Here is a 14,287-nt window from a genome sequence, read left to right on the forward strand (position 1 = left end):
CAACATGCAGATCCATAACAGATCCATTGTGATAACCGTGAGCAAAAAATAGGTGCAGCCAAAAAGAAACAAGCATAATAGGGGAAAAAAAATAAAACTGAGCATAAGGCGTTAATGGCAATACTGACCTTTTTGAACAGCACAAGCATGCTCTTGTTGCTTCCATGATAAAAGACGGCCAATTTTGTTCTCCAAAATGTTTTTCCTTCTCCTCTCTTTGCGGAGAGCTTCATCTGCAACGTGCTGATCAGCCTCCAGCCTCTCGATTAGGTACAAAACTTCTCCAAGAACATCATTTATTTTCTTCAATAGTGGTGATAATGGACCTTTTTTAAGGGATGGGAATATAATGACTGTAACACACTCTATTTGAAAGATATTACTCTGAATTCATTAGACAAAACATATCAGACAGCATATACCTCTGCTGATGCTAAACTGTCTGTCTGTCTGTCTGTCTAGAAGACAGCTCAATTTCTGAATAAATTGTGATTACTTTTTGAGGGGTCAGTTAAGAAAATGTTCTTGGTTTTCTTTTCTGCGCAAAAATGTAATTAATTTCTTCTTGACTTAAGACATACTCCTTCAGAAAACTGCAATGAAATTTGATCTGACCTTTTTGAGATATCCTGCTAAAAATATGATCACATAAGAAAAATTATATATTATGTTAACAGAATTTGAATAAATACTGTGTAATGTGGAGCTAAATGTCATGGCCATAATGGCTATAGTCATACAATTAAAATTTGTTATTCATCAGACAAAAAATAAAATAAAATAAAATAAAATAAAGAAAAAAGGCAGCTAGTAACTGCAACAAAATCCAACCTTACACCTATTTTTTGGAAAATTATTTCATACTTTGGGGGAACAAATGAATTCACCTCTTCTGCCAATTGCAATGCCTTCAATGTACAACTCAGCCGACGTCACAGAGTCAGTATCTGAGTCTCTGGATTGCAATCTGTTGAAGAAGGTGTGAAACTTGTATCATCCTTTAGACCATACACAATATGACAAGATGAAAATTGTAAAGGAAAACAATATAAAACCTCACCGATATGTTTCATTATACCGGTGAGTGTCCTGATCAATATCTGGTTTAAATTTTCTGGACTAGTGCAAAACAAAGAAAGCAACAAAAATTATTAGAAAGTGTCTGAAACACATAATCACTTATGTCTGACATCACTTATTACCTGCTGACATACACGACTCCAGTATTTCACTTTAATTCTCAACTCATGGATATGGTGAACTGCTTTGTTGACACATGGTGAAGGATTAAGTAAAGCACAAGTACGATGTCGACCAGAGTAGATTGCTTGAAGATCTCCTTGATGATCTCACACACACACACACACACACACACACACACACACACACACACACACACACACACACACACACACACACACACACACACACACACACACACACACACACACACACACACACACACACACACACACACACACACATCTATGACTTGAAATGAAAATGTTGTTTATTGTGTACAAAACAAACACACAAAAGCTATATCTCCAGTGTTTTCTTTCTATTCCTGGACAACAAAAATGAAGACAAGTGAGTGGGACCATCCCAGTCAGTTTGTGTAGAAAATAACTCAAAAACAATAAATGCTATCATCATGCAACTCACAAAAGTAAAAGTACATATAGTGAGCACAAACCCTATTATATCTGGTAAATTTTAATCCACCAGATCGATACAAAGAGCAACTTTGTTTTTGCTATGTGTCTGTCATCTGCTGGATGGTTAGTGGATGATGGATAAATTTTAATTTGCTAAACCATACCTATAAAGTAGCCAATAGTAGAAGGGGTCACTTAGAGAGTGCAACAACACCCACACTTCACATGTTGACATACAGTCATGCAAATTAATCCTTAGCAGGACTGCAACCAGTAATATCTTGGATATTCAACTGATTTAAAACAGTTAGTAAAGCTTTTAGGCTCATTTCTATTTTATTTGAAGCCAGTGAAGAACTGAAGACATATGTTCAGCTCTGTGAATATATCCAAAGTACTGACTGCTACATTCTAAATCGACAGGATGGTTCAGTTAAAGAAATGGCAAAAAGCGACAAACGGAAACAAGTATTGAGGACAACCCCTTGTATCTGGTGACCTTTGATGTACCAGACTAATCAAAAAGCAATTTTGTGTTTTGTCTGCGTAATATCCCATACACGTGTCTGCCACCTGCTGGATTGCGGATAAATATCTTAAATTTTCAAATAGCTGTGGTTCAACACACATTTAATTTGGCTGCCACATGAACTCTGGACACGTTGTGTGCTTGTCCCTCCGCTCAACCATGCTAAAAAGCTAGCAACTACAAGCAGAAACATGATGCCCCCTGTGTGGGCAAATCTTGGAGGATATACACAACAGAAAAGTTAAAGTAGAATTAACAACAGATAGAATGTGTGGATGTGAAAGCTGCCAAAATTAATCTCAATTACTGATAATTATTGATGGAAACACTGCTCTAGAATATTTTGAAACCTGTTTTTAATATTGTTCTGGAAGCTGTTTGAAAAGGAAGCCATCACAAACTGTGATAAAACTGGCACCTTAATACACCACCAACTTATTCAAAAGTTAAATAAATAAATAAAAATAATAAATAATTAATAGTTAAAACATTGAAACACAACTGGATGAAATAGGATTGCACTGTTTTTTAAGTCTGTATTTAAAAGTTATAGTCAGCACAGGGTCTGTATATTGCTTTTAATAGCATAAAACCCCAGTTTTACTTGTTTAAACAACTGCTCTCTGGTGGGACACTACGCAACTAAAAAAAAAAAAAAAAAAAAAAAAAAACTGAACACAACAGACTTTTCTTGAAACAAAACACAAAAAAACCTCCAATAATTATATTTTAGAAGTAATTACAGAAACGTATTTGGCTGTGACAGATGTGATTCTTTACATTCCCTTTGCTTTTTGTTGCATACAGTCTGCAGCATACTGGAAGCATCAGTGAAAAAGCAGAGTAATTTCAGCATCCACAAACCAACAGCTCCGTACTGCGTGGTGAAAGGGCGCCATCTGGCTTCAAAAGGAGTAAAACACGAGCAATGCAGATTTCCACAATTGTACATAATACTTTTATGAAATAATGACATGTACAGCAAGAAAATGCCATCAAGACACTTTGATGTTTAGCAAAACAAAAATGTAGGTAAGATACTGCAGATTTTCTTGTAAAGCATTATGTTTGAACATACCACATTCATATAACTTAACTTCAATCTGTTTGTCTGTTCCACAATTTTTTTCTCTTATTGCACATTTTATTTTCCTTGAACATTTCATTTGCATATTTTATTACAGTGAATTATTCAGTGTTTAGTGTATACTTATACATGCCGTACAGAGAGAGTGCAGCTCAAACAAAGTCAAATTATTTGTATACTGTGGATACTTGGGAAATAAAGGCTATTCTTATTCTGATTCTGATGTGCAAATACAAACAGTGATTTAGTTAAAGAATTCAGCCACATGGGGTGTGCAGCATTCTGAGTGCCAGACCTAAGCCCGGATAAATGAGGAGGGTATAAAGAGCCAGGGCATTAACCTTAGCAAAAGCTAAGGAAAAGGCATATAGCGAGCTGTATAAGAAGATTAATAGTAAGGAAGGAGAAAAGACTTATACCAAGTGACCAGGAAACAGGCCCGAGCTGGAAAGGATGTGCAGCAGGTTAGGCTGGTACAAGATGCAGATGTGAAATGCTGACAAGGCGAGGAGAGTGTGTTGAGAAGGTGGTGGGAATTTTTGAGAAGCTGATGAATTAAAAAATGAGTGACAAAAGCCAAGTGCAAGAGATCAGTAAGGATGAAGTGAGGGCAGCTATGAAGAGGATGAGTGGAAAGGCAGTTGGTCCAGATGACATTCCAGTGGAAGCATGGAAATGTCTTCAAGAGATGGCAGTGACACTGCATCAGTCTTACATGTTAGCTTGACTACCACTGACATTGTGTTTACTATTAGTTAAGCCAGCTGACATTTTTTCAAAGTATATGGAACATAAACCCAAAGGTTGACTGTGAATGTTCACTGGAACCTTACAATACAAATACCACCACTGGATGCATGTATGATAATATGTGACAAAGACATTAAATTTAAAAATACCCATTTCCAGTATAATGTTCCTTATAGAAGGGAGTTTTTTGCATGAAGGTACAAAATTATTGGAGTTTGACGATCCTTAACATGAAACCTCTGCCATATTTTAGTGTAAAAGTAAAAATAAATCTGACTTTCCACACCATGAACCCTTAACATCTGATAAATGCAAGGTTGTTCAAAAATAACTGGACAGTGTTCTTAATCTGAATTCATGTGTGTATTTTGTGCATTAAAAAGAAAAAAATATCAACAGAAAAATATCAGCAGTACAACAATATGGGACACTTTGAACAAAGTTTTCAACACAAAATACTTTGAAGCATTTTTAGTTGTTAAACGATGAATAGTCAGAAAATCATTTATACTTTCTATTCAATTTATTCTTCAATGGTCCCGATTCAGTTGTACAAGTACATAAATCAGTTCAAACTAAAACAAATCTGTAACATTCAAAAATTTTAAAAGAAGAAAAAATGGTTACATTTTTTATTCACTGGATGTCTTAAAAAGTGAATACAATAGGACATATTTATGAGTAACTCAACAATTTCTATTTTAGAACATTTATATATGCATTATTTTTGTAAGATAATGTGTGCTAAGAATTGCAATCCAGCAGTTAATTAAATTAATGGATATTTTAATTTTATCATACAGTACCTTTATTCATTCAGACACTTTTTTTTTTTACTGCCATTACATAAAACCATTGGGTTGTGCACAACTTCAACGGCACAGGTGAAAACAAGAATTACTAATCATAGCTCCATAAAATAGTTTGCAGCAGGACTGGTGAATCATGTTTAAAAAAAAAAAAGACCAAATGACAAACCACAGATCCCAAAACCTCAAGTAACATCTTCTACAGGAATATAATATTTTGCTATGTTTTGCATATATTAATACTAACACGCTTGTTAAGCATTAACATTCCTGTTCGGGAATAAAGCCACCAGCTTCTACTTGTGGCGGATGGAAGCAGTGCTTTGCATCACTGAGCACGAACCAAGTCTGTGAGAACTAATAAGGGGCTATTAGAATATGAGCTGCAACTTGTTATCCTTCACAGAAGCTGTGAGATCTGATAAATGGGGGGGGGGGGGGGGAATGCAACATGGCTTTGTGGCATGGCAGAAGGCTGTGGTTGGGTAGAAAACCACAAGAAGAAATGTGTTTCAGGAAACCGTGACACATACATTTGACGCCTCTTCAATGCAGTGTGTATTGGCAGGTGGCCACATACTGTTGGAAAACTTCGGTTGTTGCCTGGGAACTCTGTAGGACAGCAACACAATCACCGGATAACTGGTACTTCACATCTATCCAACTTTTTGTTTACTGAACAAGGCAAGACAGATACCGTATGTAACCACCTAACAAGACATAACCAGTGCTTCAACTTCCGTTTTCAAAGTAAATGTACAACTACAGACAATGCAAGAAAAGCAGGTGAAAACCCAAAATAATGGCCATCTGTTGTTGAGCATCTTAGATAAGAAGGTACACACTGGAAGAAGCACGTGGGGGAGAAAGGTGATAAGGTAATATGTCAGCAAGAGCCTGAAGTAGCTGTAAATCCAGATGACAGGAGCTTTTGTAGCAGCAGAGCAAGTCTGTGTGAGTCTGGATGCCAATCACCTGACAGTCAGCGTTTAACATTAAAGTTTAATCATATTAAATACAATACTAAAACTTTTCTATAATGGACACACAGAAAGTACAGAGTGCCAAATGTCCAGAATCTAAAGCTCACTGAGACTTTCTTTCCACTTTGGATGACATAAATAAAATTTAAACATCATATGTTAAAAACACTGAAACCTTTTTCTTTTTCTTCATAGAATTTTAGACTGTGACAAACAACTGTTTATGAATTTAGTTTAGTTTAGTTTATTCATTTATTTGAGGGACAGTGTACAGCATCATTAAGCTCATCAAAGCAGAGATGAGTTGTACCAGATTATAGCTAAATAGCTCATTTCCATCTGCAGTCCCTAGGTCAAATAATTTAACCATAAATAAATTAAAATTCATAAATTACAGTATACTAGCACAATATTCTAAAATTCAAGTTCTACAATTGCTCTCTCACAATAAATCACTCTTATGAGTGACTAATCTGTCGATTATTTCACTAACTAACTAATTAGCAAGTTAATCAAGACTTCAGACATTTTTCAGCTATCACAAACAACAAATTTTCATTTCTATTTTAACTGAACTCTATGCTAGTTAAAAACACATTTCATCCACTGCATGGCGGCATCCAGGTCCAACCCGAGGCAGCTCCGGTGAGCGGGCACCTAAACATCCTTTCTCTGAATAAGGATGAATATTGTCCACTGCTGTCGAGGAAGCTTGGAAAACTCCACATTGCAGTGACTGCACTGTCTGAAGTGCTAAGACCTGGTAGTGGCCAGGTTCCTGTGGATGGATACACCTACTTTTGGTCTGATCGCCCCAATGGCCAGTGTACAGTTACTTTGGCAGACCAGCTCCTTCCAACAGTGTCAGATGGCTCAGTTTTGTATGGTTTGTGTACTTACACAGTAAAACCACCAGTGTAAAACTAACACTGACAGTGTTAAATTAACACTGCCAGTGTACATATGGTCCTACTCTGGCCAGAGTGATTTTACTGTGGGGCAGCACGGTGGATTAGTGGTTAGAACTGTTGCCTCACAGCGAGAAGGTTGTGGGTTCAATTCCCGTGGCCTTTCTGTGTGGAGTTTGCATGTTCTAAAAGTGTTTACGTGGGCTTCCTCTGGGTGCTCTGGTTTCCTCCCACATCCAAAGACATGCGGGTTAGGTGGACTGGAATCTTTAAAATTGTCCGTAAGTGTGTGTGTGGGTGTGTCTGTGTTTGTTTGTTTGTGGCCCTGCGACAGACTGGCGTCCTGTCCTGGGTGTACCCTGCCTCGCACTCTATGGCTGCTGGGATGGGCTCCAGCCCCCCGCGACCCTTAAATGGACTAAGCGGTAGAAGATGAATGAATGAATGAATGAATGAATGATTTTACTGTGTATTAATTTATTTATTTGTCTGTCTGTCTGTTAGCAGGATTACATCAAAACTACTGCACGGATATTGAGAAAATTTTCACCACAGATAGATATTAGGCCATGGAAAACTCCATTAAATTTTGGAGGTGATCTGGATCTGCATTTTGGATCGAAATTTCCCTTTATATAGGCTAGGATTATGTCACAACTACTTCACGGATTCTCACCAAATTTTCACCACAGATAGATACTGAGGCATGGAAGACTCCACTGAATTTTGGAGGTGATCCAGATCCAGATGGTGGAACAAGCTACCTAAAGCTATGACATCTCTCTCTATTTTCTGGAAGCTGTTGAAACCCCAGCTCTTCTGAGAGTCTTTCTCCAAACATCTCTATCAACCCCATGCCTAAGGATGGTTTCCCATGGCTGACTTTTGATAGCTGAGTGTGTACATTCTTAGGACAAATAAATAAATACATTTTTAAAAACTGAATACAGAACTGGGGACTGAAAACTGGTGTAAAGAAGCGGCATTGTAGAACACTATAAGCAATCTGAAATTTTTTTAACATGTTTAAAATTCATAATGTCGGGTTAAACTGTGACCCACCACACATGAATAATTAAATTTAGCTGGTGCAGATCTGGGGTAATCTAGTGTAAAAGTTGGTAAAAAGTGGACAAGCACTTGTACAATATGCAGTAATTGAGACCGACCACTCTGAGCAGAAGCCATCTTCTGATTCTCCTACTCAACATGAAACCCATGAAAACATGTTGCCCTTTTCAACAGAAACAGTTTTCAGATGTTAACAGAAAAATCTGCAGTGGGAATTGTACATATGTGTATTTAACAGAGGTTGGGTGTACTTGCCAATATTTGGCTACACTTGTATGTAAGTGATTATAAAATAGAAGGCAATACAAATTTTGCCTATTTGAAAAGAAATCTGGCCAGATTTCCTCAATTTTAAAATCGTGATGGAGATTGCGGCAAAAAAAAAAATCAGCAATGGGAGATTTTCCTAACACACTTACTCTGTATTTTCTTTTTTCTCTCTGGTATCAACTTACACTGCTGGACTATGGCTTGTTGGTTTCAATGTGTATGTAAATATGGCATTCATCATCATGATGAAGTCTCCTTTAAACAGCAAAGATACAGAAGTATTTACTGTTCTACTGAAGTACACCTTCCAATTATAGCTTGATTCCTCAACTGTAAATCGCTTTGGATGAAAGTGTCAGATTAATGAAGGCAGTGCAATGTAACCAAGCAGGTGAAAGTAATAATGGCACTGGTATTATTACTCCACTGAATGAGCCATGTGCTCTCTGAGTGTCCCTCTAAAGTAGTAACCCTCGATTATGAGAGTACTAATTACTGTGACAAAATTTCTAAGAATTACAAGATGGTAAATCCCAAACATAAAATGCTAATATGAAACATAAATCTTACAACATGGAAAGCTAGTTTTTCATGATTACAACAAATTTCTCACATTTATAAATTATTCCCTGATAATCAAGGGGCAAGATAGTTTAATAATAAGGACAGAGGCTAAAGGGGTCATGTTATACACCTTTTAAACATGCTAATATAGGTCACACAGTGTCTTAAACCATATTAAAATTCATAGCAAAAACTATCCAATAAAGACTGAGATGATGCATGCTGCTGCTTGCCACACCCCATTCCTTCACTGAAAGTATATCTGTGTCCCATTTAAGGGGCGGCACACTTCTAAGGCTGTGCCCTACAAAGATCTGTCCTTCCGAGACTGCGGAGACTGAACCAACCGTTCTGAAATGAGATGATCTAGCCCACGGAGCATTTTGTGATTGCATCATTAACTTTTCAAACCCCTATCCCTTGTTGCCTGGCAACCTTGACATAGTGCAAGTGACAAGCTTGCGTCATGGGCATAACCCATAGTTTAATAATCACTTTTCAGTACGTATTTACTTATAAGCATTACTTATTTGCAACTGTACATATGGAGCTGGAACGTGCCCTGTCTTTCTTCTAGTTACCAAATGCTTTGTCTTTAAAAAAAAAAAGCACGATTTATGGGATTCTTTGGGCCAAGAAGGTGCATTCATCGGCTGTATTCCAAGGAGCCATCAAAATGAGACAAATGCGGTCTTTGAAGGGTGCAGCCCCTGAATTGAGACAGCCTGTGTGTTTTTTGCCCTTTCCTACAGACCTTGTGGGTGTGCTTCTCATGTTATTATAGAGAGAGAGAGAGGGGAAAAAAGTCTAGAAATGCATGGACTTCTGTGACATGTGTCACCGAGGTCTAAAACAAGTCATTTCAGCTTTTTTTTTTTTTTTTTTTGCCAAGAGCTGGATAAATTCTATATGCACAGAAAGAGAACAGGATATTTAATATGAATTCCCAACAATGTTTAATTGGGGGGGAGGGGGAACGACACTAAAAACATTTTACAACTTAGAACCCCTTTAAGGTGGTGCATTTTCCCTTTAATCAGGCAGTAACTTCCTTCCATACTTAAAGGGTCAACATCCATGGTATCTGGCATAAAATATGAAATAATTAAACCATTAATTAAAAAATAAAGTTAGCTCTTTTTACCTTGTTGACTGGTTCGTCCTTCCCTTGATGGGAATCTGAGGGGCTCCACGTCTGGCATTGTTGAAACTTTCCCGTTTAGGCTAATCACCTGTTTTCCAAACATTTACTCCTTTAACTTGGAGAAAAAAAATGTGTTTTTAGGTTAAAGACTAAACTTCCAAAACCTAATGTTGGGGGGAAGTGCAATATTGATGCTGTTTACTTTAAATCTTTTGGTGTACACAAGCTAAAGTTAGCTAGCCGGCGCTGACGTCCCCGTGTTGTCGCGCAGTGATATTAACTAATCGTCAGTGTTAAATTGTTCACTTCCCTCATTACATTTTAATGAGCTGGTGGGGTGGTTGTCATGGCAGAAAGTGAAAGCGAAAAGGCTCAACTTACATACAATACCACACAAACGTTCTCGTCAAATACCGCAGTGGTTGTGTTGTGTGCAGCAGCGCAGCGACTGTCCAGCCAAAGTGGTCTTTTTTTTTTTAACTCAACTTTTCACTTGAATAAGTCAACTTCAACAAAGTGTCAATCTTCTGCCGTGGTTGCTCGGCAACAAGGGGGCGGCGGGGGGCTGCCTTTGGAGAGCGAGTGCTACGTTCAAGAACATCAAGAGAATTACATGCTTCGTTTGATGACTATAGAATAGAATAGAATAGAATAGAATATTACCTTCCGTCTGTAGAAGTCTAAATGCAAGGCATAGTTTTTAGAACTATTTGGAACATTTTGGAACTATAATTATATTACAAGATCTGCATGATTTATTAAACAGAGATGATAATTCTGGGCTCACGCAATGTACGGATGATTTGCCTTTGTTCCCAGTCATGTGGCCTGCCAAATGTAGTGCGTTAATATTCGATAAATGAATGAGTCCATTCCCTCCACTTTGTTCACACAATAACTCACTAACAATAATTGCTACTGTCGCTGATGTCTCCACATTGAAAGGGGATATAATGAGGCCAAATTGCTTAAAATCTTGTGAAATTTGATGCACCAGATAAATAAGAAAAGCAACTTTGTTTTATAATATCTCATTGACATGCTTTCTACATACTGAACACTGCCACCTGCTGGATGTTTGAACGTACAGAATGGATTTGGTACAAATTTGGTCACAAGAGAAGAAAGCAAGGGAAGGAGTCTCAGAAGCAAAGTCAAACATCTACAATACATCTCTCTCTCTATCTATCTATCTTTTTATGGCTAAAAACAATGAAAATATGCTAAATATCTAACATTTATTAAAGACAAATACAAAAGTTGTGTGACCATGTTTCACCTTTAAGAAAATACTTATATACCTAACTAACCAAATTGTTTGTTTGTTTGTTTTATTTGCTTGGTAGTCACAAAACTATCATTTCTTTTAGGTGGTATCCTGTTGTTTAGGAGAAAATCAGGTTGGATTTAATCAGAATTTACAATAATTTTTATTTTCAAGTGATCATCAGCAATTGTCTTTGTGTTGTGTTGCAAGGGCTACTCTGTGTGTGTGTGTGTGTGTGTGTGTGTGTGTGTGTGTGTGTGTGTTGTGTGTGTGTGTGTGTGTGTGTGTGTGTGTGTGTGTGTGTGTGTGTGTGTGTGTGTGTGTGTGTGTGTGTGTGTGTGTGTGTGTGTGTGTGTGTGAACTGAGACTTCCAACTTGAAAATTATTCCGTTTTTTTCTTTTCTTTAAATATTTTATGAACAAGTATTTTTGGGCATTTTATGTAATAAAATATAATATAATATATAACATAATATAATATAATATAAATAGGCTCCATCCACCCCCACCCTCGTGTCCCTTAATTGGGGCAAGTAGGTATAGTGGATGGATGGATGGATGGATGGATGGATTGATCATGTAATATAATATAATGTAATGCAACATAATACAATATAATGTAATGTATATAATGTAATGTAACGAAATCTAATCTAATCTAATCTAATCTAATGCAACATAATATAATGTAATGTATACAATGTAATGTAATATATTGTAACGCAACGTAATCTAATCTAATCTAATATAATGTAATGCAACATAATATAATACAATGTAATGTATATAATGTAATGTAATATATTGTAACGTAACGTAATCTAATATAATCTAATATAATATAATGTAATACAACATAATATAATATAATGTATATAATGTAATGTAATATATTGTAATGTAATGTAATCTAATCTAATATAATGTAATGTAATACAACATAATATAATATAATGTATATAATGTAATGTAATATATTGTAATGTAATGTAATCTAATCTAATCTAATGTAATGTAATACAACATAATATAATATAATGTATATAATGTAATGTAATATATTGTAATATAATGTAATGTAATACAACATAATATAATATAATGTATATAATGTAATGTAATATATTGTAATGTAATGTAATCTAATCTAATATAATGTAATGTAATACAACATAATATAATGTATATAATGTAATGTAATATATTGTAATGTAATGTAATCTAATCTAATATAATGTTTGTAATACAACATAATATAATATAATGTATATAATGTAATGTAATATATTGTAATCTAATCTAATCTAATTTAACATAATGTAATATGGTGTCTAGGAGTGCTGCAGCTTCAGAAAATGAATGAATGAATAATGATATATGATATGATATTTTTTGGATACTTTATGATATAATTATGATTTTTGATACTTTATGATCTAATCTTTTTTTTCTGTTGAAATACTGAATTCCACTCCAAAGATCCACCTTGAACTTATCCTGTCTCTAAGATTTTTTTTTTTTTTTTTTTTGAAGTAAGCTTTATTATAAAAGCCACGAGTTTGATGAGGAGTCTTTGATTCATTCATAAATATATGTTTATCCAAAGAGGCCAAACGATTAAACCACAGTTATTTCTATATTAAAAGTGTTGTCCGTTTCTATATTAAATGTTTTTCTATAATCGCTTGGGCTTTCCTTGGCATTTTGTGTTAGCGTCAAACTTTTGGACGTTTGCAGCTGAAGCGCACTGACACAAGGGAAGAGATTCCGCATTACGTCATCGCGAAGGCCACAGACTAAAGGCAAATGCTGTCTGTGTTCTTCTGCTCAGCCAGTGTGCGCTGCCCGAAAACCCACACAGCACCACGGAAGGAAAAGCGGCGACAACAGCCGCTTCGTGCAGCGATGCTGCAGCCGACAGCAAAGAAATCTTGATCGCACGCAGCCGACTGTCGGATTCCTGGACTGAAAAACAGCGATGTTGCACGTCGCGTCTCCGGATATATTCTGGTAAGTGTTGGACAAGTGCACTGCTGCAGCTGCAGACTGCCAGAACAGCGAGCTCCAGCTACTTCGGGTAAAATGTTCCTGGCCAACTTTCAGAGATAATCATCGGGGTTTGTTCATAGAAACATAATGTGCATTTTCACGTAGATTTTTCAGTAAGAGTGAGACCTTTTATGTCCACGCAGGTGTCTTTGTGACGTGACAGGTGATGCCTGCATGGAGCCTGTTGCCATTATTAATGCACTTTATTGGCCAGTGTTGCTGGGGTGGAATTTTGTGATCTTATTCTTCACATGGAGCAACTCCATTCATCCACGTCACTGCAGTTATGTCTTTTATTTATTTAAGTTGGCTGAAATGCAAATAGAGCTATACTGGACAACATGACACAGATACGCTTATTTCTGTTCTTCCACAGTTGAGGTTAAATGAGAAATCGTGCAGAGGTGTAGCCAGGTTTTTCTTGGGTAAAGGGGGGCTTCTCCATACATTTTCCACCACCCATTCTCACAGCAGCTTGTGGCGGCATTACGAAAAGTGCATTAATCTATGGCTTTATAACGGGGGCATGAAAATGGGGTGCTTTTCGTGACGGGGTATGAAATTTGGGTGACAGGGTGGGTATGGGGGGGGTGATGGTTAGGTTTAGGGGAGGGGATACACTTACACTATGGTTGTGGTTAGAGTTAACAGAAAGGGGAAGATTCTGAATAGCAAAATTAAAAAGCCATTTGATCATATTTGTACCCCAAAGTGCACTTTTGCTGCACACAGATGTAATAATGGAGGCGATGCGCTAGGGATGTGAATCTTATAACAACTCATGATTCAATTCGATTCCAATTCTTGGGGTGACGATTCAATTCAGAATTGATTTTTGATTGAAAGAGCTCTGAGAAATAGTTATATTACTTAAAAAATGTTTATGTTTAAGAAAATTGAGCTTTACATGGTTAATCAAGTGATTCTAAAGATGTAAATTTACTTATCTGCTTTGCTCGTTCAGAGTTGGCTGGCAGTTTAGCGAAGCGCTGGTCAGTAGTCGGCAGATACCGCTGCTCCGCTTCTTTTAGCTCCGGGTGATAGCGTAGCATGTGGGCTTGCGGATTTGAAGTGTTTCCGAAGTACTTGACTTTCATTTTGCGGATTTTGTACACTGCATAAGTCATCTCAAGCTCCTTCTTACGCAGCAAATAATAAAATCCAAAATGCGCCAAAACATTTGCCTTCAGCAGAGACG

At 36.7% G+C, this 14,287-nt stretch overlaps 1 protein-coding gene across 1 annotated transcript in view; it reads right to left on the bottom strand.

Annotated features, from left to right (window-relative positions):
- LOC117522427 (coiled-coil domain-containing protein 178) overlaps window positions 1-10,252 on the bottom strand; it is a 49,087-nt gene extending 38,835 nt beyond the window's left edge. The window contains exons 1-6 of the mRNA XM_034183831.1: window positions 10,155-10,252; window positions 9,774-9,888; window positions 1,203-1,339; window positions 1,061-1,119; window positions 888-967; window positions 129-326 (exon numbers count right to left, since the gene is read on the bottom strand). Of these exons, the coding sequence (XP_034039722.1) occupies window positions 129-326; window positions 888-967; window positions 1,061-1,119; window positions 1,203-1,339; window positions 9,774-9,876 (577 nt within the window). The 5' untranslated portion in view covers window positions 9,877-9,888; window positions 10,155-10,252. The remainder of the gene's footprint in view (window positions 1-128; window positions 327-887; window positions 968-1,060; window positions 1,120-1,202; window positions 1,340-9,773; window positions 9,889-10,154) is intronic.
- Window positions 10,253-14,287: the final 4,035 nt, after the last annotated feature.

The sequence above is a fragment of the Thalassophryne amazonica genome, chromosome 12 (genome assembly GCF_902500255.1).
Source record: "Thalassophryne amazonica chromosome 12, fThaAma1.1, whole genome shotgun sequence".
NCBI classification, from domain to species: Eukaryota; Metazoa; Chordata; class Actinopteri; order Batrachoidiformes; family Batrachoididae; genus Thalassophryne; species Thalassophryne amazonica.